Source organism: Pan troglodytes, chromosome 21, assembly GCF_028858775.2.
Source record: "Pan troglodytes isolate AG18354 chromosome 21, NHGRI_mPanTro3-v2.0_pri, whole genome shotgun sequence".
Taxonomy (NCBI): Eukaryota; Metazoa; Chordata; class Mammalia; order Primates; family Hominidae; genus Pan; species Pan troglodytes.
This window is the reverse complement of record NC_072419.2, coordinates 64,229,205-64,253,481: the sequence shown is the minus strand read 5'-3', so window position 1 is coordinate 64,253,481 and position 24,277 is coordinate 64,229,205. Positions and strand designations below refer to the sequence as shown.

Below are 24,277 nucleotides of genomic sequence, written 5' to 3'. Positions count from 1 at the left end.
AACAATAAAAGTTTTAGAAACTTCTTAAAATCTCCACCCTGCAGATCTTTGCTCTATGGTCGATGCCGGCATCTTCCTAGGACTCCCCTTCTGGCTAGGTTCTTATCAACAGCTCTGGGCAGCATCCTGATCTTTGGTGAGTTCCGACACGCTGGTTTGTTTTAAATGCTGTCCAGCCACGCTTCTCGCAGCACCTCACGTCTAACACATCAATAACCTCTGAGTGACTTGACGTGGATCTGATTCCACTCTGGGTCCTGTCCCAGAGCAGAATTTCTGAGCTAAAAGAGGATCCTTGCAGGAAGGCGGGACGTCAGGCACAGGCTCCTGCAGTCTCTCCCGGGGGCCCACCATCCTTCCAGTCTTTTCTTGGTGGAACTTTCTCTCCCTGCTCAATGCTTCTAATTGGAAAGGAACGGCACATATATATACATAAATATACACGTATATATACATGTGTGGATTATACAGGCAGGTGGATTGCCTGAGGTCAGAAGTTCGAGACCAGCCTCAAACTTCTGACTATACATATATATGTATGTGTGTATATATATATATATATATATATTTTGTATATATATATATTATATATATATTTTGTATATATATATATTTTATATATATACACACACACACACACACACACATACACACACACACACACACACACACATATATATTTTTTGGAGACAGAGTTTTGCTCTTGTTGCCTATGCTGGAGTTCAGTGGCATGATCTCAGCTCACTGCAACCTCCGCCTCCCAGGTTCAAGTGATTCTCCTGCCTGGGATTACAGGCACCTGCCACCACACCTGGCTAATTTTTGTATTTTTAGTACAGACAGGGTTTCATCATGTTGGCCAGGCTGGCCTCGAACTCCTGACCTCAGGGGATCCACCCACCTTGGCCTCCCAAAGTGCTGGGATTACAGGCGTGAGCCACCACACCCAGCCCGGCACATACTTTCTACATCAGCACTTCTAAGTGTGCACCCCATAAGCCGCTTACCCTGGAATCACCCCAAGACAGGACCCGCAGAATCTGCATTTTAAATCATCTCCCCACTAGGTTCTTATACTCACCAAAGGCTAAAGACCAACTGATTGTCTTATGCTTGAATTTTTTAGAGCAAACTTGGGTTACTTTTATAATCAAATAAAAATCAAGATAAATAGCTGTTTTCTTTCTTGTTTCTTTTTCCAGCTGTTTTCTTCCCTTCCTTTCTTCTCTCCTTTAGAGAACCGAAGTTAAGACCCTGCGCAGACATCACAGCACCTCCTCTACCAGACCTTCCGATTCAGGGGCTGCGTCTTTGAGAACTTCCTCAGGGGTCAGCTTTGGAGATCAGCAGGGAGGAGGGTGCTCACCCCAGGAAGCGGGGACGCTCTGGAAACCAGGCTCCTGGCTGTGGTCCTGGACAAGATTCCCAGGCTCTGGGCTGGCTGTCTGCACCTGCTACCTGTTCCCAGGGGAGTGTGGGAGGCCCAGGCTGAACAGCACAGCCTCTTCCCTGGAGGAGCCGTCACTGTGGGGCCCCCGCTTTTGTTGCCAAGAGCCCAACCTGGAAGTCCCTGGGTGCAAGGTCAGGTGTCTTAGAGGCCAAGGGAAGAAACCCAGACCTCCTTTTATTTTTTTCTAAAGAGTAAACAATACAGCTAATCAAATGGATGAACTCTTAGACTTTTATAGAATCGTCTCAAGAGAGTCTGCTCTCCAGGCCCCCACAGTCCTGGATGCAGCACGGGTCTTTGGAGAGAATCCCAGGCATCACAATGACACCGTTTCTGTCACACAGCGTCCTCAGCTCCTCTGTGCTGCTTTTCCCTGTGAGGTCCTTCCCAGCACTCAGCACAACGACCAGCACAGGAACCACCTGCTTTCTCTCAGGGTTCACCTCCTCAGTGTCAATGTCCCACTGCTGGACTGGGAACTCCACGAAGCCAGAGCCATGACTGTTTTATTTGCTGCTGTGTCCCTGGTGCCCGGCACACGGTAGGCCTTCAATATACTGTTTATTTACTAGCTCAATAAAGAGCGTAAAATTCCCAAATCCTCTGAATTTACAGAATCACAGAATGCAGTCATTCCACTTTTCTTTCTTTCTCTCTTTCTTTCTTTCTTTGTTTGTTTCTTTCTTTCTCTCTCTCTCTTTCTTTCTTTTCTCTCTCTTTCTTTCCTCCCTCCCTCCCTTCTTTCCTTCCTTCCTTCCTTTCTTCCTTTCTTTTTGACAGAGTCTTGCTCTGTCACCCAGGCTAGAGTGCAATGGCACTATCTCAGCTCACTGCAACCCCTGCCTCCCGGGTTCAAGTGATTGTCGTGCTTCAGCCTCCCAAGTAGCTGGGACTATCGGTGCCCACCACCACGCGCGGCTAATTTTTTTGTATTTTTATTTTAGTAGAGATGGGGTTTCACCATGTTGCCCAGGCTGGTCTCGAACTTCTGACCTCAGGCAATCCACCCACCTCGGCCTCCCAAAGTGCTGGGATTACAGGTGTGAGCCACCTTGCCCAGCTGCAGTCATTACACTTTTTTTGAGGGCCTACTATGTGCCAGGAACTTTGCCAGGTGTGAGATCCATTAGAAAACAAGAGCCCTACCCAGTTCTTGCCTCATGGAGCTGAGTGATACTAGAACAAACAAGGTTTTGGAAACAGAGAGACAAGGGTTTAAAAATTCCAGGTCTGCCACTTAGCTGGGTGCACTTGGGCAGCTGAGCACCAGGGCCTCGGTTTCTCCATTTGTAAAACAGAAGTGATGACAGCATCAACTTCCTCAGGTGGGTGGATTGGAGATAACGTCTGTAATGTGTTTAACAAAATGCTTGGTGCCTACTACATGCTCAGTAAATTAGCTTCTGCATTACTATCCTAGGGCTGCTGTTACAGAGAACCACAGTGAACGCAACAGAAATTTGTTCTCTCACAATTCTGGAAGCCAGAAGTCCAACATCAAGGTGTCGGCAGGGCTGGCTCCTTCTGGGGGCTGTAAGAGAAAATCCATTCCACGCAACTCAGGAATCCTCCATGCTCTTTGGCTTATGGCAGTGAAACTCCAGTCTGACTCACTGCCAAGTGGCTCCTCTCCTGTGTGTTTTCATAGCTCTGCAGCCCTTTCCTCTCATAAAGGTGCCAGTCACTGAATTTAGGACCCACCCTGATCCACTATGATATCAGCTGACCTAATTACATTTGCATTTCTACATAAGCCTACATTCTGAGGTTCTGGGGAGGCATGAATTTTGGGAGGGACACTATCCCGCCCAGAACAGCTTCTATTATTTTGTGTGTGTGTGCTCAGTGCTTCGTAGACTTGACTTTATCCCCTCCTCCTAGCCACCTTATGAGGAAGGGACAATGGCTACCTTGCCTCACATGAGGAGGCGAGGCACAGAGACTTGGAACCTCTCAGGATACACGATCATCTTTGCCCTTGCTTGGAATTCATCTGATTTTCAAAGAGGCGGCCTGCAGCAGAGCCTCCCAACCTGACTTTTCTCTCCAAATGGCAGTCCCTGCACGACAATGAACATGGAGAAGCTGGGCTCCACAGTGCCCTGTGTTCACAGGCTCCACAGTGAGACGAAATGTCCTGGTTTAAAACGGACATTGATCAGACCTGCTGGGAAGGCGAGCGGGAGGCAGAAAGTCACGGCTGCTTCCAAGTTTCTGTTGGCAGAGAGGGCAGAGCTGACAACTCCCAGTGAAAGATGTTTTCACTGTGGCGCAAGAGCAGAGACAGGGCCAGCCTGGCACCCCAGCCCCGCTCACAGCTCTAGGTTGATGCTTCTCAGAGGGAAGAGCTCTTTCTCTCTCAAGCGTTTCAATAATCTTATCCTAACCTGGCACAGAACCTCACCCTTCCTGGGAACACAGGAAGGTTTGCTACTTGATGTCAGTAAAATCCAACTCCTTAAGGTCTCTCCTGGGGTCCATGGGGTGGAGTTCATTCCACACCATTCTGAGACAGAGTCAGAGGAATTTGCTGGGTCTTCTCTGGCTCGGAATAAGTCCACCAGACATCTCTACCTTATCCAGAAGAGAGTCATTTATTTTCACAAGTGCATAGCAGCCGACACCACCAGCACTAACCAGATTGGATTCTTGCTCCACTCTCGGGGCCCTCATTCAAGGTTGGTCTGTTCCCGCAGGCCTTCTGACAAGTGCCACATTTTGTTCCTCTAACTTGGGTGAAGCCCCCTCAAACACTAGTCTCAAAGATCCCTTGCTACAAAGGTGGGTGCTCGGGCCTCAAATTCAAAGACCCTGACTCAGTAGATCCAGGTTGGGGTCCCAGGACTGTAATATAGGTGGTCCTGGCACCACACTTGGCCAAATGCTGTGTAGCTTGAAAGAAAGCTCCAGAAGCAATCTAGAGCTTTATATCATCACTCAAAAGTAAAGATTTGTAGGAAAGGTCTAAATCAGTGTCTTCCCAAGTTTCCAGCTTCTTCAACCAAGCTGCTGGTTGAAGGGAAGGTGATTTGAGATTTTAGGGCATCGATTTATACAGTGTGAAAATTATTCCCCTGTGGTTAGATCAAAGGAAAATTCTTCATCTGGCACTAAGAGTCTTTAGCACCTCCTGACACTTCTAAGCTCCCTTTTGAACAAAGACAGAGAGGCCTCAGGCTTGAAGCCATCAGCAGGCAGCAGTATCTGGCTGGAATTTAGCAATGCTCATTTGTGGTCAAGGTATTTATTTCTGTAGTTACCTTTTATTAATGGCAAGGAATGTCGACTTCCATTTATGATAATGATCTCAAGTTTCCTTTTAGTTAAATGTCTAATTAGAAATGTGAGGTGATTTACAGGAAAAGAAAAACAGTGACTTGAATTATAGTGCAGGTGGTAGGTCAGGCCAAAATGATGGTGGTGGTTCAGAAATTACTGAAATTTGGGAAATGCTAGTCTAGTCGATGCTTAGCATTTGGGGTTGGGAAAACCAAGGCCTTGAGAGGGGAAGGAACTCATCTGAGCTCACGTAATATTGGGTGGTGGTCTTTGCTGTCACCCACAGTCACCCACAGTCACCCACCATGGAACTCTGCAAAGCGGCCACTTGTGAACCAGGGGATCTGAGCTCGCTGGGGAAGTGTGAGTCTCGAGACACCAACATCTTTAAAACAGATAAAAATAAAGTGGCAAGAGTGACCTCACCCCAGCATGTGGTGGCTGCTGAGAGCAGAGGGTTGTAAAAATTAATTGCCCTCTATTTGTGACCTGCTGTAGCAGGCGGGCCTCCTTTGAGGGGGTCACCCGAGAGGCAGCGGGCAATGGAAACATTCTTTGGGCCTGACACAGTGGTTCAACAGTGACCTCACCCCAACAACTCAAGACTTGTTATTCAAAACTTAATTTTATTTTGTTTCTAAGTGCTTAGGAGCTGGGGCTAAGGCAACTTTTGTCATCAAAAGGAAGGCCCAGATCTTGGAGAGAAGCAGAGCATCCTGAGTGTCTGCCGAGCGCCGACTTTGCAGCCGCAGGTTCAAGTTCTTCCCTAATCCCGGCAGATCTGCCTTCTTGGTCCTATTGGTCTCCATGTGTGGTTGGCGCGATCTCTGGGCTTTGCTGATGTGAAGCCATTGGGAGGTGGAGTTTTAAGAGCGGTGTTCTCAGCGGGAAGAGCTCTTTCTTTCTCAAACATTTCGGTAATCTCATCCCAACCTGGCATAGAACCTCACCCTTCCTGGGGTCACAGGAATATTTGCTAATTTACATCAATAAAATCCAACTCCTTAATGTCTCTCCTGGGGTCCATTCATAGGGTGGGGTTCCTCTTTTGGGTCCCCCATTCAAGGCTGCTCGGTCCCTGCAGGTCTTCGTTCTGTTTCTCTAACTTGAGCCAAGCTCCCTCAAACGCTAGTTTCAAAGAGCCTTTGTTACAAAGGCGGGTGCTAGGGCCCCAAATCGAAAGGCTCTGACTCAGTAGGTCAAGGGTGGGATTCCAGGACCACGATACAAGTGGTCCGGGCACCACATTTGGCCAAATGCTGTGAGATCCTCATCCAAGGCATGTATTGAAGGAGGGCTCTAAGGAGAAGCTGGAAAGGCAGTGAGGGCAGAAAGGGGCTGGGCAAGGATTGGTCTTAGCTGGAGTCTAGCACAGTCCCATGGGGAGCCCTGGAACAGGAATGACGCCACAGAGTTGAAACTATGTTAGGTGCGAGGCAAAGCATTCAAACCCCATGCCAGTCAGTACAATGCCTGTGGGGTGGGCAAGGAGGACCTTCTCAGTCACGGACACTTTTCCAGAGAAGGCGGCAGCAGTGAGTGTTTAGAAGCATCCATGCTTTGGTAAACCAGCTCTCAGGGGTCGCAGGAGGAAGAGTGCTGATTTATAGCTTTTGCCAATGTCTGCGGTGTCAATACATTCTCTATGCTAATTGCAAAGCTACCAATGGTTTAACAACGGGCTCACAAATTTCCTGAATATTTAACAATGAGTTCTCTCAAGCCAGGAGGAGCTGGCTCCAGCACACTCTACACTAGCAGTCAACTCTCAAGACAGCTGGAGGAAGCGAAGGTTCCTGGGAAGGAGACTGTGGCAGGGCCCAAATTTCCTCTTGGGCCTGGATGATGGCAGGTGCTTTCTAACCAAGATTCCTGCTTCCTCCCTCACCCATTGTCTTTCCTTGCCCCGTGAGCAAGAGCATCTTTTGCAGACATGGATCCAACGTGCTACCCCTGGATTAAAACCCTTCACAGGCTCTCCATCACGTTTGGGATAAAGTCCCCCTCCTCACTTTGGCCCTCAAAGCCCTGTCCCTTGGGCCCCTGTCGACCACCTCTTTCCACTCGCTTTCTCGTGGACTTTCTGCTCCAACCACCCTGACTCTTTTCCCGTCCTTGAAGTTTTGATCTCTCTCACGACCAGACGTCTAGGTCACTTCACATGCAGCCCTTTTGGCCAGAGACACAATGGTGGCCCCTGCCCCATCCACTCAGCCCACCTCACTTCAACACAGCATTGGTGGAACGTCTACTTTGCATCTGTCTCATTTGTGAGCAGGGCATTCAGGACCGGCTATGTGAGTTTGGGCTGGTGCACCCCACTTCTTGGCTAAGTTTGCAGTCTGTCTTCCACCCTGGACTGGCTACTCCTTGAAGGTAAAGACTTTGTGTGGCTTCATTACTCCTCAAAAGCCAACACCTAGTACAGGGCTTTATTATGGAGAAATGAACAAATTGATCAGTCTATCAAATGAATAATGAATGTCTGAGTGGTCAAGGCTGCTGCCTGGTAACAAATGTCTCCAAGAAGAGCCCCTCAGAAGAGTCTCCCTGTGCCCTGCAGCCTCACCCCAATGACTTGAGAGTGAAGTCATGGTACTAAGAGCTGGTCCAGGCTCAGCCCCGAGTGTGCCAGCTGCTTCTTAGATGTGGCTCCATTTACTCCTCACCGCAGACCTGGGTAGGAGATCAAAGCATTGCCCCATTTTAGAGATAAGGAAATTGAAGAGGCTCAAGGGGTTAAATAAATTGCCCAGGGCCAAGTGGTTACTCAATAGCCACTGTTCTGCAATGGACTTTTTCACCAACAGCATTTCTTTCTACGATACAGAGCTACCATAGAGCGGTGCCTCATCATTTTATCCGTTGCTCTGTATCCCTCAGCACAGATGCACCTTGCTCTGTTTAAATGTCCCTATTTGCTGAGCATTTGCATGGTTTTCCTTCGCTTTTCTTTGTGTGTGATCTTTGCATGCCTGTGTCAGTAGTGCTATATTGGCTGGAAGAGGAAGACACAGATCAGAGTGAAGTTCACATCTTGAGTGATTTTGCAGCTAAACTTACAGGCAGTGAAAAATTAACACTGTCCAGACAGGGTTTGGCCTTTGTCCCTGGCTCCTGGGAGGTGGCCTCTAAGCCCTTGGAATGTCCTGTCTGATAAAAGTGTCTTTGTTTACCTGGGGGATCTTAGGTCACACAAGATAGTCTATGTCTACAGTATGATTTATGGTGGGGGTCTTGGGTCACCCAGAACCAACTTGACCTCTGGAGGGACTAGAGGCCAAAGGCCAGCCACATAGGCAGTCATCCATGTCTATGTGCCTGAACCCCAATAAAAACTCTGGGTATGGAGGCTCACATGAGCTTCTCTGGCTGGCATATCTCCATGTGTGTGGTCATACATCATTGCCAGGAAAAGTGAGTGCTGTCTGGGACTTAGGAGAGGACAACTAGAATTTTTATGCTTGGAACTTCCCTGGGCTCTGCTCCATGTGTCTCTTCCAATGACCAATTTTAATCTATATTATGTTGTGTAACAAATTGTGATGGAGTACAGTGGCTTTCAGTGAGTTCTGTGAGTCCTTTAAGCAAATTATTAAGCCTGAGGATAGGGTTGGGGACCCCAAATTTTTAATCAGTCACAGATGTCTTGGGGATCCCTACTCTGCAATTTCCATTTCAAGAATGCCTCCTCCAGGACTGGTCCTAGAAAGAAAGTGCCAAGAAGCCTCCCACTGCATCTTGCCCATGGCTAGATCCCTTGGTCCTAGCACCCAGTAGACATCCAGTCAATATTTGTTGAATCTATGCATTCAACAAAGGCAGTCCCCAACCATCAGAAAGCCTGAGCTGTTAGTGTTATTATCCCCACTTTAAGAGGCTGAGGAATCAGGAGTTCATGGAGTAAGCACCCGGGGAAATTGTATGGGTTGGGGCCAAGCCAGGGTTGCTTGGCTTTTCAAAGTTGGACTCCATGGAGACCCGTCGTGGCCTATGATGATGCTATCTCTTCCATGCGTGCATCTGGCCTCAAAGAAAGGAAGATGGCGAGGACAGGGGGAGAGAGAGAGATGGGGTGGGGGGGAGAGAGAGAGAGAGAGAAACCTTTGTGAGTTATGAAAGGGAAAACCAGATGAGAGGAGATAACTGCTTCAATGCCATGCTTTTTATTATAGAAATCTGCACTTAGAGGTTGAAGAAAAGATTTTTTTTTTTCGTTGTTATTTGCTTAAGAGAATTGGAGAACTGAGAGCTGTCTGGGCGGATGATTAATGGGAAAAAAATTACATTTCAATGAGGTCTCTCCTCCTGAAGGGTGACTCTCATCAAAGGGATGTATAGAGTGGATGTCAGGTTCATTTCCTCATTTCCGTCTCAGCTGGGGCTGAAAGAGACGCTCTTAAGGGGGAATCAGGTAGAAAAATTACAGTTTAAGGCCAAGAGTATTCTCATTAAAAATAACATGGCTAATGTCTACAGAACACTTGCTAGGGGCAGGTGCTGTGCCGGGCATGCAGGCCGCAGTATCATGTACACACAACAGCCACATGAATTAGGTGCCAAGAGCATCCCCGTTTCACAGATGGACAAAATGGGGCACAGGGAGCTTCAGCAGCTGGACCAGGGTCCCAGGGCTTGGAACATGACTGAGACCAGATCCGCCTGGCTCCTTGGTCATGGCTCTTCCATCCAGATGCGTTTAAGGGCTGGCCCCGACTCTGACACGGATAACCATGGGTGCAGGGTCCACGGATCTGGTTTTAAGGAGAGGATTGAAACAGCCTGTACCTTGGAGCAGGCTCCATCACTGTCTGTCCAGAATGCGATGTGGGCACCTAGCTCTTCTCCATCACAGGGCACAGTCTCCTCCTTGGGTGTCTCCGTTCCCGTGCACGTGGGCTGTGGTTTTGTCATGGGGAGGAAATGGAGGAGACTCTTCCTGCTGCTTTGGGGCTCAGGAATGCAGAGTTGGGGGAAGGCTCTTCTCTTTGTCTCTACTTTGGACCCAGCCCTGTCCCAGCCCCTCAAAGATATCAGAGGCAGGGCCATCAACAGGAACACTGTGCTCATCAGAGGCCACTGTTTAACATCACTGTCCCCAGCAGGGGAGCCCAGACAGGTGTGGGTTCTGTGGCAAGTGCCCAGACAGACTGGCTGTGGGCTCTTCCAAGGCCCCTCAGGTTTAACGAGGGTGGGGCTTCTGCTGATACAAGGCCCGGGGCTGTGGGCCTGGAAGCATGGAGCCTCACCCAGTTTCCCTGTATGATGCCCTTGGCCATGCGTTTCCTAAGCCTGTCCTCTGTCTTGTTTATATTTTGCCAACTGCACCAGCCCTTACGTGGACAGAGCTGCAACACTAAGTTCCTTTTCTCTGCTCATCTCTCTACCCTCACCCCATTCTTGTCAACTCTTGCTGCAAGGGGTTCCCCAACGCAGCATATGGAGAGGACGTGCTGGCTCTAGGGCTGCTAAGATGCTCAGCTGGAGGCCACTTTGACCAGCACGAGAGGGTAAAGACAGCCAAGGCCCCCTCTCCTTCACCCCTGGTGACTCCAAGAGGATTCTCCTGGGGAGAATTATGGCAGAACACAGATCAGGGTTTGTCCTATAATCCTGTAAATATTTACAAATGTGCTAGACTTTGGAGTTAGAGTGGTGAAAGGAACATCACAATTCCTGTCCTCATGGAGCTGATGATAAATGGATGGATGGATGGATGAATAGATGGGTGGATGGATGGATGGATGCATGGGTGGATGAATGGGGGTGAGTGGGTGGGTGGTTGAATGGATAGATGATTGGATGGATGGATAGATGAATAATGGATTGATGGATGGATCGGTGGGTGGATGAATGGATAAATAGATGGGTGTGTGAATGGGTGGATGGACAGACAGACTGGACTTAAACCTCAGCTCTTCCCTTCACTAGTGTGTGATCTTGGACAAATTGCTTAACATCTCTGTGTCTTAGTGTTCTCGTCTGTTAAATGGTGATGATAATAGTATCAATTTCAGAAGTTTTTTTCTTAAGATAAAATGAACAAACATATAAAGTGCTTAGAATAGGGTCTGCACAAGGTAAGTGCTATGTGAATGTTGGATTATGTTAGTGGAGAAGAAAGACATTAACCAAATTTTTTTTTTAGGAGTTGTAACATTGTAACTAGTCAGAGCCACAAAAGAGAGGTATGAGAACATTTAACAGGGTTTGTGGGGCAGTGGGTGGAGAGTGAGGGGAAGGCTGACCTAGGCAGGGAGGGAAGGAAAAGGTGAGGTGAGCAGTAGGTTCATGAGGGGCCTGGGCAAGGAGGGGTGAGCATGGTATTTCAGGCTCAGGGAAATGCATGTGCAAAGGCCCTGTGGTGGGCAGAAGAATAAAGAGCACAAGGTCTGAGAGGCAGTCACACGGCTGAAGCTCAGGGACAGGTGGCATGAAGGGGGCAGGGGCTGAGAGATCAGCAGAAGCTGGACCCAGCGGGGCTTCACCTTCCCAAGAGCAGTGGGGGCCAGGAAGGGAGGGAGGTTGGGAGTCATATCTGTGTTTCAAGAAGCTTGATATTGTCAAACAAACAAACCCAAGGGTCACCTCAGGCCCCCAGAAACCTCAGGCTGGCCATCTGCAGACAATGCTGGTGGACACCAAGGCTCTGCAGAGCTGGGGGTACCGGACCCCCAGGGGTGGGTTGAAGGGTACCCAGGAGGCAGAACCAGATGCCCACTCTCACTCCAAGCAGAGCAGACCTTTAAACATATTTCATCTGGTACGCACTTTGGGGCTTTGACAGAAGATGTCACTCAAGAGGTCTCCACCAAATAAAAGGGGAGGAAAAGAAACAAAAGAAAACCATTTCTAAGCCAACCCCTTTGTTATGCAGATGGGGAAACCAAGGCCCTGTGTGCCCTACAGCTGCACAGTTCATGGCTGAGCCGGGCCCTGACCCCACTCCCTGCACTGCGCTGTGCTTTCCTGGAGTAGTATTATTTCCTGAATGCTATAAAATATTTCTGTTGCCTTAACAAATTAGCACAGACTTAGCTCAGCAACACCAACTTACCTTCCTACAGTTCCGTGGGTGGGAAGTGCTCAGTGGGTCTCCTCGCTGGGCTGAATCAGGGGGGCGCGGAGCTGCGTTGCTTCTGGAGGCTCCAGAGGAGGATGGGTTTCTGTTCTGGACTGTTGGTGGACTTCACTTCCTTGGAGCTGTGGGACTGAGATCCCCCTTCCTGGCTGGCTGTCTCAGCCAGGGGCCTCTCTGCAGCCTGCACATGACCTCCGCTCAGGGCCAGCGTCGGGGCATGGAATTCTGTTCACGTTGCATGGTTGCGACCCTTCTTAGGAGCTGGTGTCACTCTCATTGTGGTTGCCAGAGTTTCTCTGCTTTAAAAAAATAATTTTAATTGTGGTAAAATACACATAACATAAAAGTTCCCACCCTAACTATTTCTGAGTGTGTAGTTTGGTGCATTAAATACACTCACATTGCTGTGGAACTATCATCACCCTTCCTCTCCAGAGCTTTTTCAATTTCCCAAAATGAAACCCTGTCCCCTGTAAACATTCACTCCCCATTCCCTTATCTTCCTGTCCCTGGAAAGTACCATGCTATTTTCTGTCTCCATGTATTACTATATGGGCTTCATATGAGTGGAATCAGACAGTGTTTGTCCTTCTGAGACTGGCTGATTCCACTTAACATCATATCTTCAAGGTTCACCCATGCTATAGCCTGTGTCAGAATTCCTTTCCTTTTTAAGGCTGTATAATATTCCATTGTTTGGGTGCACCACATTGTGTATTCATTCATCTATCAGTGGACACTTGGGTTGCTTCTGCCTTTTGGCTATTGTGAATGACGCTGCTGTAAACACAGGTGCACAGGTGCACAGGTGTCTGTTCAAGTCCCTGCTTCATTCTTTGGGGCATACACCCAGAAGTGGAATTACTGGATCACATGATAATTTTATTTTAAATTTTTTGAGAAAGCACCATACTGTTTTTCATTTTATGTTCTCACCAACAATGCACAAAATTTCCCATTTCTCCACATTCTCACATTCTCACCAACACTTGTTATTTTCTGTTTTTTTTTTTTTTTAATAGTAGCCATGCTAATGAGTGTGTTTGGGGAGGGGGTATCTCATTGTGGTTTTGATTTGCATTTCCCTAATGATGAGTGATGTTGACACTCAAGTAACTAGATTGTGCGTGTTTAGATAACCAGATAATCCAGGGTCATCTGCCCATCTGTAAATCTTATTTAATCACATCTGCAAAGTCTCTTTGCCACGTAAGGCGACATATTCACAGGATCTTGGGGTTGAGGCGTGGACATTTTGGAGAACATTATTCTGCCTCCCACACCTGAGTAGCTAAAAATGAAGCTGGAAGGTTTCTTGGGGGAGCCTGTCCCCTTCTCTCTTCTCAGACCAGGTTTCGGGGGGAGCATTCCAGGACTGTGAGGACCTGCACACTTTCACAAAAATGCACTTGCTTCCAGGTGTCTTATTTCCTTGCCCAGGTCTCCAAAGAAAAAGCACCTGAGGGCCCCTGTCACTCACCTCCTCTCTGTCTGTCCATCCTGTCAGCAAATGTTGACTGGGTGGCTCCTCCAGACCAGGTATCATGCAGGCCTGACATAGATGGATCCATCCATCTGCCATCCATCCATCCATCCATCCATCCATCCATCCATCCATCTCATTCATCCATCCATCATCCATCCATCCATCCATCCATCCATCCATCCATCCATCCATCTCATTCATCCATCCATCATCCACTCATCCATCCATTAATCCATTTCTCCATCCACTATTCTTCCATCTATCCACTATCCATCCATCCATCCATCCATCCATCCATCCATCCATCCATCCAACCCCCCATCCATCCATCCATCCATCCATCCATCCATCCATCCTTCCAACCATCCATCCATCTGTGCAGGGCACAGCAGTGGGCCAAGTCTTGGATGGGACTCAGATGTGAGCTGCAGCGTCCCACCATCAAAATGAGGTTGTGAGTGTCTTAAGAACAGTGAAGAGAGACCACGGGGCACACCCGCTCCGGGCTTGGAAGTTCAGGAAAGGCCTCACTGAGGATTTGATATTTAGTCTAAAGCAGGAAGGGAGAGTTTCCAGGCAGAGGGAGCAGAGTATGCAAAGTCCCTGCAGTTGGAAAGGGCTTAGGATCTGTGAGATGGCGAAGGTGGCTGTGTATAGTGAGCAGGAGGCTGGAGAAGTCAGTGGTTCTGTTTCCCATTCCAGAAACTTCTCTGGTGTAAAGCACTCTCAGTAGGGGATTGTTTTCCCTTCTGCAAAAATAATGGAAACACCACACGTAGGAGTCATTGTGGGACCCATTACTCAACTGTAGTCGGAATGACAGTGCAACATCTTAGTAAGAAACACAGCCATCAGATTATTACTCCAGTGGGAAAGATTCAACATATAGCATCCATGAGATGAGAGTTAACGTGTGGGTGACCCATGGGAATCAGGGGTGTGGGGGAACCTCTTTCCCTTTCTTCCCAGACCTGCTCTCCTGCCTCCACTGCCTCCCTGCCCTCTGAAGATCTCATTTGGAGTTGACTCACAAACAGATGAATCTTTTACAACCCCCATTTCCTCTGCTCCAGGCGGCCGGCACGATGAAATGGCATCTCCCCACAGTGAAAGCCAAGCCAAACAGATTAATTTTAGATGCATCTGCTGTAGATTAAACATTTGGAAAAGCCATTTTATAAATATTTTTTTTCCACAACCACATCCCCATATGGCCGCGAGCTCCGGCCTCATTCCGAATGCTGCTGGGGGCCTTACCCATATGTATTTAATGTTCACTCCAGGCTCAAGACTTCTGTTCCCGGCCTCCAGGGAGCATTCCAGAGCATGTTTTAATCTACTTTTAGGGAACGCATCAGACTCCTCTGAGCAAACAAAGCATGGGGAGCCTTCCTGGAGGTGGGATGGGGTTTGGGGAGGGCGAGTGTAGGGTAACCCCTTCTTGGTCCTCTCTCCAGATGGCTGACCCTCAGCCCTCTGTCTCTGCTCTGCACTGATCTAGGCCCTAGAAGTTCCAGGAAACAGGATCCTTGTCTTTCTAGAGCTCCCTGTCCGGCAGAAAAAAATCCCCCTTCGGGTCAGCCTTGGCTCACTTGAGCCACCAGACTCCATGGAGAGTCGCCAAGCTCTGTGGGTTCTGCCTCATTGCCTCATTGGTGCCTTCTGGGTCTGTCTCCACTGCCCGTTTCCATCGCCCCCAGCCCATGGCTCATGCCTGGACTATCATTGACCTCCTAGCTGAGGCTCACTTGTCCACTCACTCACCCCGATCCAGCTACCCCCAGCAGCCTAAAGGCTCACATCTCCTGGCCTAAAACCCAACACCAATGGAGAATAGTCACCCGCTTCCACCCCACCCCTGCCATGAAGGCCACACCCCTCAAGATGGTTGTCCAGGCCCCACAAGGCCCCATGCTTGCTGCTTCTCCTTTGAGTTGATTTTCTTTGTTTTGGGGAACTACAGATTCAGAGGAAATCCCAAAAATAGTGCAGACAGGTCTGATGTGCCCTTTAAGTCCACAGCAGAAAGTGGAGTTCACTAGCAGGTGTCACCGTGAAGGGCCTGGCAGGGGGAGGGCCTGTGAATCCACGGTGATTGCACGACAGCCAGTGATTACTCTGGGGCCACAGGATCCTGGCTTCTTCTGAACATAAGAGGCAGCACGGGTCCAAATTTAACTTGACTTTTGCCTACCGTGTGGACCAGATGCTCCCCATTCCTGCCCCAGCCCTTGCACTCAGTGTCTGTTCTTGCCTCATACAAAATCAGTGGACTTTTCCTTATTCAATTCCATGTTCCAATTCCTCATTCATGAGGCTGGGATGTGGGGTCTCCTGTTTTGGAATTCCAGCTCTGCACTAGGTAGGTAAATATGGGTAAGGAGTGAAGGACTGTGAGGTGGGGACAGCTGGTGCAAAGGCCCTGAGGTAACAACAAGCTTCATGTGTCCAAGTGACAGGTAAAAGTCCAATGTAGGAGTAGGCGGGAAAACAGAGGAAGATGAGCTGCTTGGTCCATTAAAACAAGGGCTCCCAGCCCTAGAAACAATACCAGGGTAAGTCTTTGCTGCACTGGCTCTGTCTTGACTTGTGCTACCCACTGAGTGTGGTGTCTCAGGCAAGTTTCCTAGGCCCTAAAATCTGTTTGGGATGATGAATGTTACCAAAATGTCTATATTCATGTCCTGTTCTGCTGCCCCCAAAAGCATCAGGGTCTCGTATGGGCTTTGCCCAGGTAGGGCTTGATGGTTGTAAGCAACAGAAACTGATACCGGCCACTGGAAGCAAAGAGCACATTTGCTGGGAGGGCAAAGGGAGGACCCAGGATAAGCAAGGGAGGCTGGAGAACCTGGCTTGGAATAAACAGCTCTGGGGCAGAACAAGGGAATCATGGTAGCTGGGAGTAATGACAGACTCGCTGGTCTTCTTGCAGGAATAAAGGAACTGTTTCTCCCAGCATCTAATAATTTCATCATTCAATTGAAGAGTCAAAGTTCTAGAAGAAAGAGCACTGTGCCCACCTGGGCTAAGTATTCTCCAGCCTCCCCCGCCAACCCTCACCCATTCTCTGTCTGTCTCCATCCTATCCTGAGCCCTGGGAAGATGGCCTTTAAAAACTGCATCCATGGTGCCCCTTGTCCTCTGACTTCTGATTAGGTTTGTCCAAAATGAGCACTTGCAGAATGGAGGATGAGAGGAGAGACAGGAGGTTGTGTGTCCTTCTCCCCAGGTTGTCACGGCCTGGCCTCCAAGGGCCACAGCTCCTATGGTGGTCAGGGACAAGGGGACCCAATCCTGGGTCCAGCTCCTGCTGGGTTTCAGTGAGGCAGTTTCTGGCCCTTGCCAGCTATTGCTGGTCTTAGCTGCATTCCCCACTCGATGGTCCTCTCTCTGCTTGTATCTCTGTACATGTTGTGTCAAGCACTTCAGTTTTCTCTTGAGGGAAATCTCAGCTGTTTCTTCCCAGAGACATGGCTGGGACACCTCTTGACTGGTCAGGGTGATGAGTGGACCCAGTCCAAGGAGTCTGGGTAGAAACACATCAGTTACCCTGCAGGAGGGACAAGGGAGCTGGGATACTGACATGCTAACTCCTGGCATTCATTGGTTGGGCACTGCTTTTCCTGGGCACCTTCAGCTTGCCTCATGTGTGGGTACAAGAGGCTTGAGCAGCCACTGAGGGCTCTCAGGCAAAGACACTCAGGGGCCGCCACTGGCACTAAAATGGTAATGGCCGAGCGGTTAATGGAGCACTGAGGAGCTGAATTTTCAATTGTATTTAATGGTAATTAATTTAAATGTAAAATGCCACATGTGGCTAGCGATGCCTGTATTGGAGAGTGCAGGTCTCAAAGGGACTATAGGTACAAAATAAATAATCACACAAGTGATTATGTAATGACAGTCTTGCACCTCATAACAGCGTTTTGGTTAATGATGGACCGCATACACAATGGTGGTCACATAACATGATAATGGAGTTGCCAGATTCCTGTCACCTGGTGACATCACAGCCATCGTAACTTCGGAGCAGGACTCATTCCTTGTGTGTTTGTTGTGACACTGGTGCAAACAAACCTACCGTGCTGGTAGTCATATAAAAGTCTAGCACGTAAAATTATGTGTGATACATAATACTTGATAATAAATTACTCTGTTACTGGTTTATGTAATTACTATATTATACCTCTTGTCATTATTTAAGCATGTACTCCATATATATATATACACACATATAAATATATGTATATATAAAGTTTATGTATATATAAAGTTACCTATAAAGCAGCCTTAGGCAGGTCTTTCAGGAGGAATCTGGAAGAAGGCGTTGCTATCATAGAAGATGGCAGCTCCCTGCGCGTTATTGCCCCGAAGACCTTCCAGTGGGACAAGATGTGGAGGTGGAAAACAGTGATTCTGAGGATCCTGTCCCTGTCTAGGCCTAGGCTCAAGTGTGTGCTTGTGTCTTAGTTTTTAACAAAAAAGTTTAAAGAGTAAAAGTAAAACTTAAAAAAATATTTAAAGTAGAAAAAAGTTTATAGAATAAAGATATAAAGAAAGAAAACACAACTGCAAGCTTGTTGAAAGAAAGAAAAATATTTTTGTACATCTGTACAATGTGTTTGTTTTAAGCTAAGTGTTACTAGAAAAGCATCAAAAAGTTAAAAAATTAAAAAAGTAAAAATTGACACTAAGCTAAACTGATTTATTATTGAAGAAAGAAAAATATGTTTTTACACATGTTGCGTTGCCAAAGTGTACAGTGTTTATAAAGTGTGAAGCAGGGAGCAGTAATGTCCCAGGTCACCACATCTCTCCGCACTCACTCACTGGTTCGCCCACACCAACGTCCAGTCCTGGGAGCTCCATTCATGCAGGTATCCTATACAGGTGTAGCGGTTTTAAATTTTTTATACCATATTTTACTGTACCTCGTTTGTGTTGAGATAGGTTTAGATACACAAACACTCACCATTGTGTTGCGACTGCCTGCAGTATTCAGTACAGCCATGGCCGCACAGGCTACACACATAGCCCGGTGTGTAGGAGGCTACACCATCTGGGTTTGTGCAGCAGGCTCTATGATGTTTGCACAATGATGAGGTCGCCTAACAACTCATTTTGCAGAACGCATCCCTGTCGTTAAGTGACATATGATGGCATCGCTAAGATCACCATTTTGCGCTCTCACTGTGGCCTCTATAATTTCCATCTGAACAGGGTTACCAAGGAATGCCTAATTCAGCTGAGATCTGAAAGGCGGCTCTGAGGACAGAAAGGAGAGAGGTGGGGGAGGACCTTCCAGGTAGCGGAACGGCATGTGCAGTCACGAGGCACACGGAGGAAATGGAGGGAAGACCAATTAGACGCAGAGTAATGAGTGCAGAGAGAGAGGACCAGAGACGGACAGGTAGGTCAGACCTAGGGGCCTTTACACCATTAGGCCCATTTTACAGACAGGGAAAAGGAAGCTTCAAGAGGGAACATACACATCCGGAACCACCCGCTAGCATGGGGTGGGGCAAGAATTTGCACCTAGCTTCATGTGGGGCCAAAGCCCGCTCTTAATCACAGCTATGCCAGTCCCTGGAAGGCGATGGCTTCCATGCATAGCCGGAACTACCAAGATGGGAGAAGCATCTGCCACCCTGCAGGATGGACTGAGTTGGGCTTGGAAACAGACATCGGGGACCTGTCCAGGCCTGGCCTCCCTCAGGAGGCAGCCGCTTCCCTGGGATGGAGGCTGGAAAGCGAGCCCCAGGCTGCCTAGCTGGAGGCTGACAGGAAGTGAGGCATGGCAGCTGGTGAACAGGAAGAGGAAGGGGCAAGTGTGCAGAGGGCAGAGGTGATATCTGGGAACTGTGAGAGGGAGTCCTCCTTCCTCTGGACCACTCTTGATGGGGCAAAGGGAAGAGGTGATGTTCAGGCTTTAGAGTCTCAAGACCAGGTTCAAATCCACTCCCTAGCCCTAGAGTCAGCCTCTTCTCAGTTCCGAGCATCAGTCCTCTCAGCTGTAAAATGGGCCAAGGGCCATTGTAAGGATTACCTAGCACAGCACTTCTTCAAATGTGTGGCCCTGGGACCCCTGGGTATTCCTAAGGCCATGATTTGTCTTTTAGTCCTCATTCTCTTGTGAGAGTACAGTGGAGTTTTCCAGCAGCTCCATGACATGCGAGGACATCATTGCTTTGCTGGCTGATGAAATCAATCTGTGCTGTGATTCCCATGTTTAAAAAATTATTCCTTTTTATTTCTAACACAGAAATATTGATAGATACAACCCACATAGACAAAAGCCCTTTGGGGTTCTCGTTAATTTTAAGGAGTCCTGAGACCAACAAATTTGAGACCCTCTGGTGTAACACTTACCACAGGGATCTGGTTAGCACCCAATGCCAATAAAACTGGAAGCTGTGCCCATTTCACAGATGTGGAATACAGTATGCTGGTCATGGCTTCTGGGTTGCAAGCAACAGAGAGCACCTTTGACTTGCTTACGCAAATGAAGATTTCCTAGAACTCTCTTAGTAAAGAAGCTGGAAAACCAGACTGGAGCAGAGGGAAGCACGAGGCAGTGTCCAAGGCCCGAGGTGCTGACACCATGGCAAGGTCTGCTTGAATGAAGCCACGTTTGGGGTCTCGCTGTCTGATGGAGCTGTTAAGGAGAGACCCCACACTGTCCTGGGCCAGGCCAGTGAGATTCCTCCCCCGGAACTTGGTTCTTAAGCAGAGAGACAACAACACTCCTTTCTAGAACACAAGGAAGCCCCTTCCCCAGGATGCAGGAATCCCATTTTGTCAATGGTCTTTCAAGAAAATGGGAGGTTTCCCACAGCCCCCTAACCTCCATGGCTCATGGGGCAAATGCTTAAACCAATCCCTCCCCCAGAAGGTGCCTGGGTGTTTAACAGAAGACTGATCCTGTCTGCATTTTAAAATTCACGATGTATCTCCCTGTCCCTACCGTCCGGGAGCCTTCGCTGCAAACAAGCCTCAGCTCCCACTCCCCTCATCACCCCCGAATCATGCCAGTTTTTGCGGAAGGCCGTGGGCACACTGCCTCCCCTGCAGTGGGAAATATTTCACTGGGTTTATTGGAGAAATTGCCTGTCAGATATGATTATTTGTTTGGAGTTGTGTATATCAAATTCTGCCGGAGCCAGCGTGCTGTCACGCAGAGTTTATAGGTATATGGCAGGCGCAGTCCCATTAAACACTCCTTAAAAATATGCTTGGTTAAAAACAACAGCAACCACCACCACCTTGTTTATAGTTAATGTAAAGAATCACAAAATCTTTCTTCCCTGGGGACTGCCTGTGTTTGGCTGTGTTTACTGTCTGTTCAGTGGAGCCGATGACTCTGACCTCACCCCCCATGGCCGCCCCCGCCAGGACACCTCTCCAGGAGGGAGGCCAGACGACAGACAGCCGTGCTCTGTAATTCATTCCCGCTTTGCTGTGATCGCTTAATCACAGCAGGTGAGATGGATCCAGACTGACTAACCCTGAAAAAGGAATCCATCTGGCTCAGCTCAAATGATGTTTTGGGCAGGGATTTGATGGGCAGCATTAAAAGGTTGAAGAAATCCATCTATCCACGAGCCCTTGTGAGTCCAATTCTGTCTATTGATGACGATTTACAAGGGAAGGGCGTTTCACTGGGGTTTTGCTAGCTAGGAGACCCTTGGGTCAGGGCTGAGTCCTGCTGGCACGTCCTGCCTCTTCCCAGCCCTCCCCCATCCTGCCTGGCCTGGATCCCTCTCCTGCTGGCCACGTATCCTGCCACGGCTGCAAGGATCCGATGCCCGTGTCTGGTTGTAAGCAGCTGATAATATGCCAGCGCGCCCCTCCTTTGGTCCACATTTGCTTTGGGCATGAGCCCGTACAGGATGCTGGCACCTATTGATCAGAGCGACGTTGGTTCACGTCTGCTCAAAGAGGTTAATGTCCTTCTTTTGACAACTCATTTAGCAGGGACAAGGAGCCTACCTGATGATGGCAGGCTGCTCACTGGGCCCCTCCCCTAGATCCATATAGCACCCTTTGTGCTTTCACTGTGCCAGGATTTGAGAAAGGGGCCGCTTTGCCTTTCCCTGTCATTCCCGGTGATGGCAGCAGGTCTACACTTGACATGAGCGCAGCCCGTGTATGGGTGCTTGCCCCTTCCGCAGAGGAGGAGTGTGGGTTCAGGCAGACAGCAATGCTGAGAGGGACTTTCCACAGTTTCTCAGGGCAGGGAACAGCTACCACACTCTTCACCAGAGGACAGAAACAGAAACTCTGTTCATGAATCCGTGCATTTCTGTTGAGGGCTCCCAAAGATACAAGATGCCAAGATACAAATCTGTGATGAAAAAGGGAAGATATTTAGGGAGCGGTCAGGGAGTTCCTAGGAGCCCCAAACCACAGCACCCAGAACTGCCTACTTTGCTGACGCGCTTGAACGCCACCTCTCATTCTCATTCTCATTCTCTTGTCTGTATCTTTAGCCCCAAAATCCCAGGAAAGGGAGGGCATGGTTCTCACTCTCATTGCCACTGGCAGAAATCTCCCCTAACCCAGCCCACCAAATGCTGTTGAGAGCTCTCTGGGCACCAGCCCTGCCCTGGGCTTTGGGGATGTGCAGATGGACACACAACTACTGCGGCCTTCAGGGAGCTCTTGGACCAGCAGGGAGTCAAGGCAAGCTCCCAGAGCAGCCCATAAGAGAGGTCCCTCCTAGAGTGGTGGGCTCTGGTTAATGGAGGGGTTGAGCATGGGGAAGGGGTACCCAGTATTGTCCCCACCCCCTCACTCCTGTTTGCCAGTATCCTGGCTCTTTCTTCAGGAAACTACCCTTCCCCATTTTGTGAAGGTGGTTGGGGGCCAGGCGAATGTGTGTGCAAAGTGCTACCAATTAGAACCTCCAACTCCAAATCCCAGGCCAGACCCAATTCATGTCCTTTCCTGAGACTTCCATACTTGGACACTGAGAGATAGAAGTTCTCTCTAGTGTTTAGAGCCCAAGGATATGGGACGCACAATGTCTGTGCCCATGTGCCCCTGTACAGTGGGCTGGGGCTACTCACAGAGAATCACAGCAGAGAGAGAGAAAGAGCATACCCTAATAGCATCCACCGAGCTCCTAGATCAAACCATGCCTGAAGGTCTCCCTCTGGATTCTTCAATTATGTGTGCCAATAAATTGTCCTGTTCTTTATTTTTTTAAAAATCATGGTGAGTTAATTTTCTGTCTGTTGCAATGGAGAGACTCCTGATTGACATAGGGGACCTAAGTGAGCTTTGTGGAGACATGTCATTTGGATGGGCCTTTAAAACAGTGGAGATTTGGGTAGGGATGAGAGCATCCAGACAGAGAGTAACTGAAGCCAAGATGTGGACAGGGAAAGTGGAGGGAGAGTACAGGGGAGTCCCTGCCTTTGTTCGCCATGGTATCTCTTGTGGCTCAGTATAGCTGATGCACAAAATCAACAAATGACAAGGCTTTAGTTGAACATGGAATGTGATTTGATGACTGTGTATGGATAAATCTGGAAAGGCAGGTTTAGAAACCTCAGGCGTCTCAATCACTCCCAGTGAATTAGCTCAGAGAGCAAAACAGTTAATGGGCTCCACGGCCAAAGGCATAAACACCAAGCTTTGGTTTCTCTCAGAAACTGCCTAGGATTTGGGATCTGCACAACAACACACCTGACTCCCTCCCACACTCATGCATCTTCCTTTCAGGACAAAAATCTCACTTTCAATCAATAATTACATCCTCACCTGACATGAAGGCAAATGCAACTCTAAGTCAGCTTTTTCATGTCAGGAGCCACAGTGGGAAATTGTTTCTCCGCTCTATTCATGGCTTTTGGAAATGGCCCCGAGACAGAGACCGTTCCATCCATAAGGATGTCAGGAAGGAGTTATTGTCTATGCACCGAAAGGCTGAAATTTCAGCAATTGCTCGATGATCTAATCTGGAGTGACGCTCCTCTTTCCCCACCAGGATGGTGCTTGAGCACTTTTGAAATGCTAATGTTTTCAGACCCAGACCCTTCGTTTTCAGTATCTCAGATGCCATAGTAAATTCAGGTGTCAGTGCCTATTGATTTTACAGTTTCCTTGTTTCCTTCCCCGAACCCCTGCAATGTGTATTTGATTTTATTTATGAAAGACTCAACCTCGGTAGACAGTGGACTCAGGGGCTGCCCGTAACTTATATCAGCCCAGAGCTGCAGGCCCGAACTTGCTGGTCTCCAGGGGTCCGGCCTCCCTCTCTGGACAGCAGGTGGGCATTGCTCCTCTCACCCTGCATTCTCTCTGCAACCTCCAGGGGTCTGAAGGGACGCCAGTCACAGGGACCCAAAATGAACAAGACTAGGTTCCCCTTGCAGGAACTCACTGTCCATTTGGAGAGAAAGATGCAGGAACACAAAGCAGTGGGGTCAGTTTTACAAAAGGGATAGTGAGATGTAAGGGGAAGGGACAACTGCCTGGGTGCTCAGAGAGGGCTCTGCGAAGGCGGTGAGAATACATTCCCTCGATGAGCTCGTGTCTCCTGCCAGCTTCTGTGCAGGATGCTGCACACGCATTACCTCATTTGACCCCTGACACAACCCCACGGGGTAGATTCACCATCCCCATTTTACAGATAAAGAAACTGAGGCTCAGAGAGGCGATGCAACTTACCTGAGACTCAGCAACGACAGAATTTGCACCCAGATCTCTAAGACTCCAAGGTCAATGTTCCGAGTAAGTACTTTATTCTTAAGTTTTTAAATTATTTAAAAAATCACCACTTAATCACCAGTGTCACTCAGGCCTTCAGAGCCGCCTGGCAGATCAGCCCCACCCTGGCTGGTTTCCTCTCCCACGCTCTTAGACCGCTATTTCCTGCCGTCTTCTCCAAGCTGCCTCTCTGCTTCCCACTGTGGGCCTTGTTTCCCATATCACTGGGAAAACAGAGCCATGTGAGAGAATTTCTGTGTCCCTCTGT

General features: G+C 48.6%; 1 protein-coding gene across 1 annotated transcript; it reads left to right on the top strand.

Annotated features, from left to right (window-relative positions):
* Positions 1–3,520: 3,520 nt before the first annotated feature.
* Positions 3,521–4,180, top strand: LOC101058124 (uncharacterized). Its single transcript, XM_009437458.4, has one exon. It carries the CDS (start codon positions 3,521–3,523, stop codon positions 4,178–4,180), a length of 660 nt encoding a protein of 219 aa, XP_009435733.1.
* The last annotated feature ends 20,097 nt before the right edge of the window (positions 4,181–24,277 follow it).